Source organism: Halictus rubicundus, chromosome 8 (assembly GCF_050948215.1).
Source record: "Halictus rubicundus isolate RS-2024b chromosome 8, iyHalRubi1_principal, whole genome shotgun sequence".
In the NCBI taxonomy this organism is placed as follows: domain Eukaryota; kingdom Metazoa; phylum Arthropoda; class Insecta; order Hymenoptera; family Halictidae; genus Halictus; species Halictus rubicundus.
This window is the reverse complement of record NC_135156.1, coordinates 4,126,268-4,138,821: the sequence shown is the minus strand read 5'-3', so window position 1 is coordinate 4,138,821 and position 12,554 is coordinate 4,126,268. Positions and strand designations below refer to the sequence as shown.

The 12,554-nt window shown below is 33.3% G+C and overlaps 1 protein-coding gene across 1 annotated transcript in view; it reads right to left on the bottom strand.

Moving 5' to 3' along the window:
* Positions 1 to 490: 490 nt before the first annotated feature.
* The window catches only part of LOC143356192 (phospholipase B1, membrane-associated), a 75,310-nt gene continuing 63,246 nt past the window's right edge, over positions 491 to 12,554 (bottom strand). Inside the window, exons 7-8 of the mRNA XM_076791679.1 lie at positions 3,913 to 4,064; positions 491 to 824 (exon numbers count right to left, since the gene is read on the bottom strand). Coding sequence (XP_076647794.1) covers positions 646 to 824; positions 3,913 to 4,064 — 331 coding nt within the window. The 3' untranslated portion in view covers positions 491 to 645. The remainder of the gene's footprint in view (positions 825 to 3,912; positions 4,065 to 12,554) is intronic.

Sequence of the window (12,554 nt, the reverse complement as noted above, 5' to 3'; positions counted from 1 at the left end):
ATATTTTCATAAGTATCATTATTCCTAACTATATTGTTAATTTTGTATTTTTGGTATTTGTAAATGTGTTAAAAAATGTAATGAATAATCACATAGTACTGATGAACATTTTAACAGGTAATATTACTTTTACTAGGATGCTAGTAGGATAATCTGAGCAAATGAATATGTTTATAATTATCCGAAGCCTACTTATAAGAAATTATAAAGTTTATTACACATATAAAATATTTGTAATTTATTATTTATAATATTTGAATGAGGTAGAAGTAACTTTCGTCGAAGATAGCGATAATTTATTGGATTATTCCTTACTAATCATGCTTAAATGATTACTTTAAAATTAATGTTTAATTCTTGATAATTCAATAACTCTTAACAGTAATACTTATTACTAGAATTCATATAAATTTTATTAATAAAATATCATACGTTTAAATAAGTATCTATAAAGGAGAACAGAAATGATTGATTTATTCCATCGTTCCTGTTTTCTGTTTATAATACGATTACATTGATATATTTTGTAACAATTTCAAGCCTATTTTTTTACAATTTAATAATTGTTAACGTGAAATTTTCCGTTTACAATCCGTTAATAAATATCACAAATTAAATTATTGGTATTACTAGTACTTCTGTAAATTATCTTGGTGTAGTACCATCCTGACTACCAGTCATTTTAAAATATTTTGAATTGACATTTGTAAAAATATATGGCACTTTCTCAGTTGGACATAATACTCTTTCAAATATTTCTGGTAGTCCAAAATCCATTTTCTTTCCCACTGGTTCGAACATGTTATTCCATAAAAGATTAGCTCCTAAAAAAGTAGAAATATTAAACTAACATAATAAAGTCTCATTAATAGTTAATAATATATAATTAAAAAACAACAATTGATACACAAGAGATAATATTAACTATGAATAGATTTAATAATTTACTGTTTGATTTTAATTAAAGTAGAATTCTATTTATTAATTAAAGCAGTTTTATTATATAAAAAATCTAAGTATTAAATATCTAATGTTAATTACTTAATGCTTTTAAGAATGTAAGAATTCTAAATTAAAAATATTTAATGTTATTGGAGTTCATCGTGAATAATTCAATTCTTAATATTTAAGAGGAAAATGCAATTAATATATTATATACTGTTACGTTTGCAATTACTTATTATTTCTACATTTAGGATACCCTGCACAAGATATTGTACGAAGATAACATTTTATTAATAAAATAGATACAGTCTTTAAATATTGTAGAAAATTTTGTAATATATTTACTGAATCATTACTAAAAATTTGTATTAAAATTCTTACGTTTTGTTATCTAGAAATGCTTACAAATATATATAAGAAAACAGTAAGATGATAAACAGAAATACAATAAACAGACATTTTAAATACTTCGTATAAGACAGAACTACTGGATATGGAAACTAGGAAAGATATTTACATAAAGCACAGAAGAACTCGCTATTAGAAAGGTGGAAAAACAAAAGAGCAAAGACTCGTGTAAAGGCTAGTGTAAATGTGTGAACGTTTGAACGACCGGGACAAATACACATTGAGTGAAAACAAGCGAATGTGGGTAAATAAAAACACAACACATCGAAGCGATCGATAATTAATTATCGCACAAGAATATCCCGTAAACGTCGCCTAGAGTTCATTCAACGAATAAGTCAATAAAAAATATAGATGCATAAAGACTGTTTATATTCCTCGACGAAATAATAGGATAGTTTTGACACATGTATTTACTAATCACTGGTTAAACGATAGTGAAAATATCAGATTGTGACAATATTTTTATAATTCACGACTCTTAAGCTAAAGTACAGTACACTCATTTTTGTATTTCACAATTTCTTTTTTCTATCACATTATGCACATTTTATGCATGTTGATTAACTGGTTTGTTAAATTGGACAGATTTCTTTTTCGACTCTCACATTTATTTAACCTAATTCTTCGAATCAAGAGAAAACGTTTCCAAATTCACAAAAATGAATTTTTATGATTATTATCATTAGTAATATGTATATATTATATTTATATGATATCTATTCATATACGTATTTTCGTACGTTTTCACTTTCTTTTTTCCACGTTTTATTGTAAAAAAGGAAAATATTGTTTTGTCTTTAGAACTGTCAGATATTATTCTGAAAGGCGCCGGTGGCTGATCGATATGAAATCTGGAGCATGTTATGAAGAATGTGGAAGGAACACAAATATGAAATTTAAACTTCGAGAATTCATCCGTTTAAAAGATACATATAGTACTTTAGAGGAAGCCGCTCATTCACTGTAATCGTTTATTTCGGGCATGTCACTGTATTTTTTTACGAATTTGTTTAAATAGAAAGTCGTCTATTGTTTTGGGGGAGGGGCTGCCGCACCTAACTCAAACCTAACCCAAACCTAACATTGTTTATTTTTAGCATTGTTATATTGTTAAGTATACTGAAGTATACGGCCTGGAATAGTTAAAATGTGAAACACTGACAGCGTAGTTAGGCCGGGTCTCTCCACACCCTCACAGACCTAATCCCAACCAACTTGAATTACACCTACTCCTTGAGATCTTTTATGTTATCTTGCATATTCGTTATTGATAAAGTAATTCATATATGTTGATCATACCTTGTATTATGCGGAAGTGGTGGGAACATATATAGGCAAAATTTGTTCAGAATAATGACCTTGACAACATATTTCAAGGTCATCAAAATCAATGAGGTATACCTTTTTCTGTATAATTACTTTGTAAAAAGTTCACACATATATGTATAGATCGTTTGACGATTGCCGTGATATATGTGTAGAAACAGTTGATGAGCGGTCACACCATGCTGACACATCGCACGCCTCGGATGTGCACGTATAGGCAAAATTCAATACATATGTAGTAGCTACAGTTTTTCGCGAATATCTTCAAAACTATGGCTGAGCGGCGGTTATATGTACAGGAAAAAGTTGTTCAGAATATTGAGTTTTACAACATATTTACATTTTATCAAAATCGGTAAGGTGTACCCTTTTTTGTATAATTACCCCTGTATCTTCTAAACGTATAAATTACCGAAGCTAAAATTGTATATCTGCGGTCCTTCCCTATCCCTCATAATACCCACTAACAATAAGTTTCATTTCGATGGGCCAGCGGTGCCTTTCGGAAGTACAGCCGAACTGTCTAATATTCAGCAATAAATGAATTAATGTTCATAAAATGTGCAGAACTTTTGTTACATCGCTTTTAATATTCGTATATTCGTATGCTTTTAATAAATGTAAGTGTATAGAATTTGTTGACTAAATGACACATATAATAAAAATACACATGAGATCTGCAGATTCAAAACTTTAATGTTTTACGTAATTTTGAAATTGTGTATCTGTACGCTTAATTATTTTAAGTAAGTGCACTTACTATAAAGTTTAAGTAAATTATAATAAAATGTCAAATTTTTTCCGATGACTTTTTTGTTGCAAATATGTTAAAGATGTATTCATTTCATTTACATAATCTAAAATTGTCAGTCATTAATCAAATATCTGCAAAAGAAAAATTAGAAATTAAGAATATAACTTATTTTTAGAGAGAAAAATTATATTATTGTTTCTTGATTGTTGCACTTTCTTCATTAACTTAATCGTTGCATTTTATTCATTAATGTTCAGTTCATAAATTCAGTTCATAAATATTACGATTATGTTGCTTGTTTAACCTAAATTATACTCCAAATTGTGAAAGTAAATATTTTTTCTTCATGACGAACATACTCGTCGTTAAATAATAAATTGTCATATTTTCATGACGAGTATATTCGACATAAACATAAAAAGGGTTAAGACAAAAGTTCTTAGCTACAACATCAATATTATTAATTGTTACTTTACCTAAAGCGTGACCCTTTTGGCTAAAATGAAAGCAATCATATGTGACCAAAGTAGGATCGATTGGCGATGCTTTTCTTGGATCCGCATTTGGAGCATTAAACAATTTAATAAATGGTTGTAGGACCACTGTAAAGTCTAGTGACTTATCATACCTGAAAATTCATAATATTTACATTAATAAACATAACTAGAAATGTTCTTCAATTATTTGAAGTGAAATCTCCAAACAACTTTCTGCTGACACGTGTCATACAGATGCGCACTTAATGTGTATAGGATAATTTATAGCAAAAACACTTATATATATGTTATTAAGATTGCAGACAGAAGATAATGTCACAGCAAACATCTTTTTTTCTTGCTCATTTCTTTCCTTATGAGAGGAAATATTATAACATAAATAGATCTTCTGTTTGGCGTTATCTTCAATGTCACTAAAAATTCCATCAATGTCTTTTTTAATGTCACACCTCAGCAGTATGACCTAGTGTCTGATGTCAAGTTCAACGACGTGGAATACGGTGACCTCGAAATGGCATTCAACTGGGAAATGTAGGTGTTAGTTTTATTTTGAATAATGTTAGTTTTACATATTGGATACATATAAAGAAAAATAAATACGCGCGCGTCGTACAAGAGACAAACGAAAAAGACACACACTCTCTGAATACAGCGGTCAAAAAACAAAAGAAACTAGAACGAAAGAAGGTCCACGAATTTTCTGGAATGGCGCATAATTTGAACATTCCAACACTCCCCCTAATTCGTGGGCCGACGCAGAATAATTCTATTCGCAAGGTACATGTCTTACAAATAAGCTTTAAGCTCTCAATTACATAGTTTCAACAATTCAACGCATTTTACATGTTTCAGTTTTGGCAGTGATTTCGTCAGTATATCAGCTGCCATGTCATTCGTAGGTTTATATTCAACCTTAATATGCCCTTGTTCCTGGGCCTCTCTAGAAAAATGAAATCGTATGTCGATGTGTTTACTTCTAGCATGATATATATTATTCGTACACAACGCGATTGCACTTTGATTGTCGCAATATACTTGTGTCTCTTTGGAAACAAATTTGGACTGCTTCATATGCTTCAATAACTCTCGCAAGTATACAATCTCTTTCGTTACTTCCGAGAGGGCTATGTATTCCGATTCCATGGTGGAAAGCGCGACACATTTTTGCTTTTTCGTCGCCCAGCTTATCGGTGCTCCACCCAAAAACGTCACAAATCCGGAACTCGAATGTCTATCCTCAAGATTTCCACCCCAATCAGAATCTACATACGCTTGTAATAACTTATTTGTCTTTTCGTACTTAATACTATAATCACATGTCCCTCGCAGATATCTTAATACGTGCTTTGCCATTTTCCAGTGTATAATTCTTGAGTTTTCGCAAAAACGACATAGAAAATTTACCGCAAACATTATATCTGGTCTAGTTGTATTTGCTAAATACAATAAGCTTCCCACTAATTGCCGATATGGTTTTTCTTTCATTTCGTCGATTTCCGAATCTGTTGGTGGTTTCAAATCTTTTACCTGTTGGTTCACATTAGCTTCTAGAGGTGTATTCGCAGTTTTACAATTTTTCATATTAAATCGCTCAAGTAAATCTTCTATATACAAACTTTGATTTAACTTTATCTTACCCTTTTGACCTTGTCTTTCAACGCGAATGCCTAAGATATTTGATACTGGCCCTAAATCATTCATGGCGAATTGCTTCTTTAGTAAGTCTTTTACAACTTTTAACTTCTTAAAATCAGCAGAGGCTATTAGCAAGTCGTCTACGTAGATTATTATTATAACATCACTTCCATTTGAGTTATCAACGTATACACACGGATTTATTTCGGACTTAATAAAGTTAATACTTATCATATACTTATTTAATTTACTATACCATTCGCGACCTGCCTGTTTTAATCCATACAATGATTTCTGTAACTTACATACTTTATCTTCTTGTCCTTTCCTTACAAATAATATTGGCTGTTCCATGTATATCTCATCGGACAACTCAGCCTGCGTATAGGCCGAAACGACATCCATATGATGGACAAACATTTCATTTTCAACACTTATAGCCAAAAGTGCTCTCAACATCTCAAATCTTGCTACAGGCGCAAACGTCTCGTCATAATCCTGTCCTGGTATTTGTTGGTCTCCGCGTGCAACTAACCTGGCTTTAAATTTTTGAATACTTCCATCCTGGTTTCGCTTTATCCTGTAAACCCATTTATTCTTTATAACCTTTTTATTCGACGGTCTACTTACCAAACTCCAGGTATTGTTGCCCTTTAGAGTGTTGAACTCAGACTCCATAGCTTCTAGTCAGAATGATTTTTCTGACGAGCGCATCGCCTCCTCAACCGTTTTCGGTACTTTGCATTCGTGACATTTTGCAACATTAGCGCTATGATACAATTTTCGCGGTCTACCACGCCGTCCGGTTCTTTCCAATTTCGGTCGTCCGCAACCTCTGTTTCGTGGGGTAGGTTCCAACATTTGATTAATTTCCTGTTCTTCTCTTGCTGTTTCTTCCTCTTCTTCTTGAGAATCTTCAGGATCATCTTTATAGTTGTCTTCATTTATCATTTCATGCTGCTCTTCTTCCTTGTCCAGGTCCTCATACATGGGCTCTTTCGAATTCTCAATCATATCGTAGGTCAAATGTTCCAGTTCAGATTCTGGTTGCTTCTCCTTTTCGAAGTTCGTTGATTCTGGAATTTCTTCTATGAAACGTACATCTCTTCGTTTCACTACTTGGTTTGTTCCCTTTTTCCATAATCTATAAGCTTTTGCTTCCTGAGAATATCCGACTAAAATGTATTCTTCTCCTCTTGCTGCGAACTTGTTTCCTCTGTTATTTTTATTGAGTGCAATAGTTCGGCTTCCGAATGTTCTAAAATATCCTACGTATGGCTTCCTTTTGGTCCATATTTCAATAGGAGTTGCATCGTTTAGCGCCTTGGTTGGGCATCTATTCCTAATGTATGCGGCTGCGCACACCGCCTCAGCCCACAACTCGTATGGTAAATTAGATTGCAACAACATACAACGCGCCATTTCTACTAGCGTCTGATTTGCGCGCTCAGCCACGCCGTTTTGTTGCGGTGTGTATTCCACACTCAACTCTCTTTGAATACCTTCTTGTTTTAAAAACTCATTGAAATTGCGAGATAGGTATTCTTTGGCATTGTCACTTCGAATCTTCTTTATTTGACGCCCTGTCTGCTTTTCAACGCGAGCTTTATACTCTTTAAATGCTTCGAAGATGTCAGACTTTTTCTTCAAAATTGCTACCTCAATGTATCTACTTTTGTCGTCAATAAAGGTTGCAAAGTATTTCGCTCCCCCTAGCGAACAGGTTTTAAATGGCCCACAAATATCGGTATGTATTAAATCTAAGACGTCGTTTTCTCTTCTTGTTGATTGCCTGAAAGGTTGCTGATGAATTTTTGCCTTCATGCATACTTCACATACTGGGTTTTCATTTTTCAAACACAATTCGTCTCTCAGTCCATCTACAATTTCTTTCTTTTTAAGTTTTCTTAAATCCTCGAAATTCAAGTGGCCCATTCTTTGATGCCATTTCATTAGATTCTTATTGCACTGTTGAGAGATCATAGCCGATTGCACTTGCTGTTCTTTTATCACATACAAGCCATCTTCCATCGTTGCTTTCATTACTGTTGATCCATCTTTGCGTCTCACGAGTGCATGATTTTCATAAAACACCACAGAATATCCATTGCTTGTAATACTCGACACAGATAATAAGTTGCTTTTAAATTCTGGAACATACATTGCTTGCTGTAATTTGATACTTTTTGTTTCTTTGGGAGTTTTTATATTTATGTTTATTTCTCCCTGTCCCTGCGAATTAATGCTATCTTCTGCTGCTGTATAAATTCTCGTTTTCTCATTGTTGTCCAGATTGTGGAACTTCTTTTCATCGTAGCACATATGTGTACTTGCTCCGCTATCCAAGCACCAAACTCCTGCTCTTCGTGTGGTAGTGCTGAAAGCAGTGGCTGTAAATGCATCCTGTGTCATTCTCTTATTTCCTAATTTTGCTTTTGATCTGCAATTTCTAGCAATGTGTCCTACTTTACCACATGTAAAACACTTAACTTCAAACTTCTTTCCTTGTTCATTGTGTGTAGTGCTTTTGTGTGTACCTTTCTTATATGAATTACCTCTACTCGACAGTAGTGCTTCTTCTGCGCCTCCTTCGTGTTCCCTTGTATTCTCAGCTCGTCTTGACTCCTCTTCGAGTATCTTGTTTCTTAATTCTTCTAAGGGTGGCATTTGCTCTCTTGATTCAATTGCTATACACAAAGTTTCATATTCATGAGGCAATGAATTCAACAACCAAATAGATAATAGATTTTCTGGCAATTTTAGCTCACATTCCTCTAGTTGTTCCGCTATGTTCATAAATTCATTTATGAACTGTGTCATGCTTTGATTTGAAGCTTTCTTTAGACGGTACAACTGCTTAAACAAAACGCATTGCCTCATTGGGCTTTTAGATTCATATTTTTCTTTCAATACTTGCCATGCATCTGCAGAGGTTTCTGCCCTTTTGACATAGTTGTATTGGTCAGGTTGTACGCTGAGGATAATCGAATCCAGAGCTTTCTCATCGTTTATAGTCCATGCCTGGTAGTTCTCTGCAGGTTTTGTAACGCTTCCATCTACGTACCCCCATAATCCATTGTAGCGAAGTATGCTCTTCATTTGGATTTTCCATGTATCGTAATTTGCAGAATTTAATTTCTGAACTTGGTCTACCTTAGCAATATTCATTTTCGATTCTTTTTGTCGAACACGTGGCACGTAGGATAACCTTACTTTTTTTTTCGGTCACTATTCGCACATTTAATTACTCATATGTACTACCTGACTTTGAGTCTTCAGGGTCTCCTGGGCCCATAACCTGTTAGTTTTATTTTGAATAATGTTAGTTTTACATATTGGATACATATAAAGAAAAATAAATACGCGCGCGTCGTACAAGAGACAAACGAAAAAGACACACACTCTCTGAATACAGCGGTCAAAAAACAAAAGAAACTAGAACGAAAGAAGGTCCACGAATTTTCTGGAATGGCGCATAATTTGAACATTCCAACAGTAGGTACATACATACAGTCAACGAAACATGAACGCACGAACTGCAATCCTAATAGTATGTATCTAGAATTTGATAATAATGGTAGTAATATTTATTTAGATGTTACATTCTGTGCATACGTTATTGTCAGATTACGAATTTTTATTTATTTACACTTTATAAATATTATTTAAAAATGCATTTAAAAAACTATACTTTTAACCGTATTTTTACTATACTATACTATACTTTTACTATAGTATATTATAGTTTTACTATACTATACTATACTTTTACTATAGTATATTATAGTTTTACTACACTATACTATACTTTTACTATAGTATATTATAGTTTTACTATACTTTACTATACTATACTATTCTTTTATTATACTATACTATACTTTTACTAGTCCATAAAAAATTATTTGTTATATAACGAAATATATATGAAGTATACATTATATATGTCTAGTTACTAGTGAAAATAAAGCCTAGTAGCTTAAATAAACAAATTTTATACGTTGTTGTTTTCATTAATCAATATTTAAATTAAGTCATTCTATGTTGTTAACATATTTTATTACTATAAGAGATGTATATAATTTACTAAAAATATCGGTCATTGCAGACACATATTGTTAAACGTATGTTAGTGTTAGTAATGTCACTAGATCACTAATCACGTTGTAGGATCAAAACAGAAGAGGTCTTGATACTGTTATGTTGTTGCATATGAAATGTCCAATTTTAGAATGGAAATGTTATGAAGCGTTTTGATAAGTAAATATAGGGGATCCAAAAAATATTCGAACACTCCCAGTTTCGAGAAATGATCGATGCTTAAACAGTGATGATTTCGTTGAAACAAATACTGAAATAATAATCGTGGTCTCATTTTAAAGCATCAGATTTCTATTTTCACTAACCATTATTCATATTTGCATAAGACAATTTCATACGACGTAACATGTGGAAAACTAAAGAAATGTTTTCTTTCGAAAATGCTACCCATTAAAGGGTCTGAGGGGTTCCCTCAAGGGTCTGAGGGTCTGATAAATCTTCCGTAGATTTGAAGATTAAAGTCTCCTCTTTACAGTGTCACGTCCCGTGGGTTGGCCATTAATGAAAATTAATCGTTAATCCAAATTTTTCAATGATGTTACGCGGGAAACATCAATAAATGAAATGTAACATGATTATACGTTAACAGCGTCAGATTTAAGAATTTAGTTTCCGTAATTCATTCTGGACCACCCGAGACAGCGAGTTAGATTTGCACATGTACCTCGTCTACTTTACCAAAGGAATAAAAGTACTAAGTAAAAATTGACGCGCATCCTTCCACCTGCAATCCAAGACAGTTACACACACACAAAACACAATAATCCATATAATTGAGCGTAACCACTGGAAGCCTAAGGGTTCCACCACCACGAAGCAGATGCCGAACACGGGTACAGTAGTCGATGAGGTTGTTATGAACCAAATGAGATACGATTTCTTTATTGTATCTCAGAGCGTACAACATTATCGCGGACACGATAGGCTGGAGGGCAGACCAGCTACAAAGGATATAATCAGAATAGTCCTCTGCCGGGTACACTTTAAACGACGAGACATGACCGAAGAAGAACGTAGAGCAGCCTTACGAGAAAGGACCATCCGCACTGACCGGCTTGAAGATACTGACTGACAAAGAAGTTGGGGTGGTACAATGAGAAAAGAATCACACACAGGAGTCGATAAGCAACTAGCTGACCGCAGACTTCTTAGAAAAATCGCAGATATCCAAATGAAGACATCAGCTTAAAAAGCATAAGCTGAGATAAAGGAATCAACAAACCACTAGATGACAACAGACCTCCTAAAAAAATTGCTGATATCTGAAGTAAATATCCCTAGCATGGCGAAGCAACGCGATGTCCTACGAAAAGCGATTACTAAGAACTATGAGGCAATAGAAAATTTCGAGAAATTGTCATCTAGAGAACAACGAAGAAATTTGCCTATAGAAGGAACAGCTTCCCTTCAGGACCAGTCAGTCAAGTGCAGTGAAACAACACATAAATAAACCATCAATAAGGATTAAAGTGACAATCAAACGTGAGTTGCGTCAAATATATTGAATTTGTATCTGTATGAAGAAGGCTACAGCACATAAGGCATTATAAAGCCCTACACGAGCAGAGTTGGGCAAAAAATTATTTAAAATTTTCGAATACAAATAACCGGAAGTTATCTTTTATTCGAACTCATTTTTCTCGGATACGTATTCACCACAGTTTATCCGTCAGATACTTTTCACGATTTTCATTTGTCGTCCGTGGGTTATCCGAATCTCGACGTAACGGCTATGCGTATTCGACGCCTCTAGCGGTGAGAATTTATTTGAGAGAACTTATTCGAAGATACAGCTGATGAGTTTCAAAGTATCTTTGACTTTTATTCGAGAGATCAAGGCAGCGCCACCATTTATTTGACGGTGAATTTCGACAGATACTCGCAACTCAAATGTATCTTTGATTTTCGACGTATGATTTTCCGCGTAACTTTGAGATTTATTCGAAGCTCGATGTAGGGAAGATGATTTATTCAATTTTTTATTCGTGACGAGCATGAGGAATAGATGAAAATCACATGTATCTTTTATTCGTAATTTTATTCGAAGCTCGGATAACCGACCTCTTAATGCGACGTTGCCAAGTCGTAATACTTACGTCGTAATATGCAAGTACGTACTATGGTATAGTGACTCCCATTAATATTCGAACACTTTTTATTAATAAAACGATTGTTTAAACAAATGAATTTTTATTATTTAAACGAATGTTTAAACACATGCATGTTTATTATTTAAACGATTGTTTAAACAAATAAATTCGTATTATTTAAACAATTGTTATTTAAACACTATTTGACAATTTTAAATTATTGTAGTCGTCGTTCCTGATTCTCAATTCCCTGAACCGAAGCCGGTGAATGCAGGTAGGTTCTAAACTGTGTCTAATACTATCTAAATTTAGCATCTGTCCTTCCTGGGGCGTAACAACAACTACAGAAAAAACTTGATGTATGATTTTTTTCTAGTCGTTTCATTAAGGTTTAAATGAAAGATATACAGTCAACTTCACAGTGAAATGAGGTACACCGCGAGGGCTTTACACCAACGAACTTGGTCCTCATTTTTGTTCCATAAAACAGTGAAAAAAATCATACGTCAATTTTTAAGGTGTCGTTGTAAAGGAAATGCTCCAATCTTTAAATCTACGTAAGATTCTTTCACGAAAAAAATGTTTTAATGTTCTTACAGAGATTTGAATTTACAGTATTTTTTAGGAAAAATGGCTCTTCAGTTTTTCATCTGCTACATCATGTAAAAATATCTTAGAAAAAAATGAACACAGCTTTACGAAATTAGAGGCTTCATGATTTAAAATGAAAACAGGCTTATAGTTTTATTGTTTATTTTTACGAAATTACAACGGGTTAAATATCGTCAAATTCTT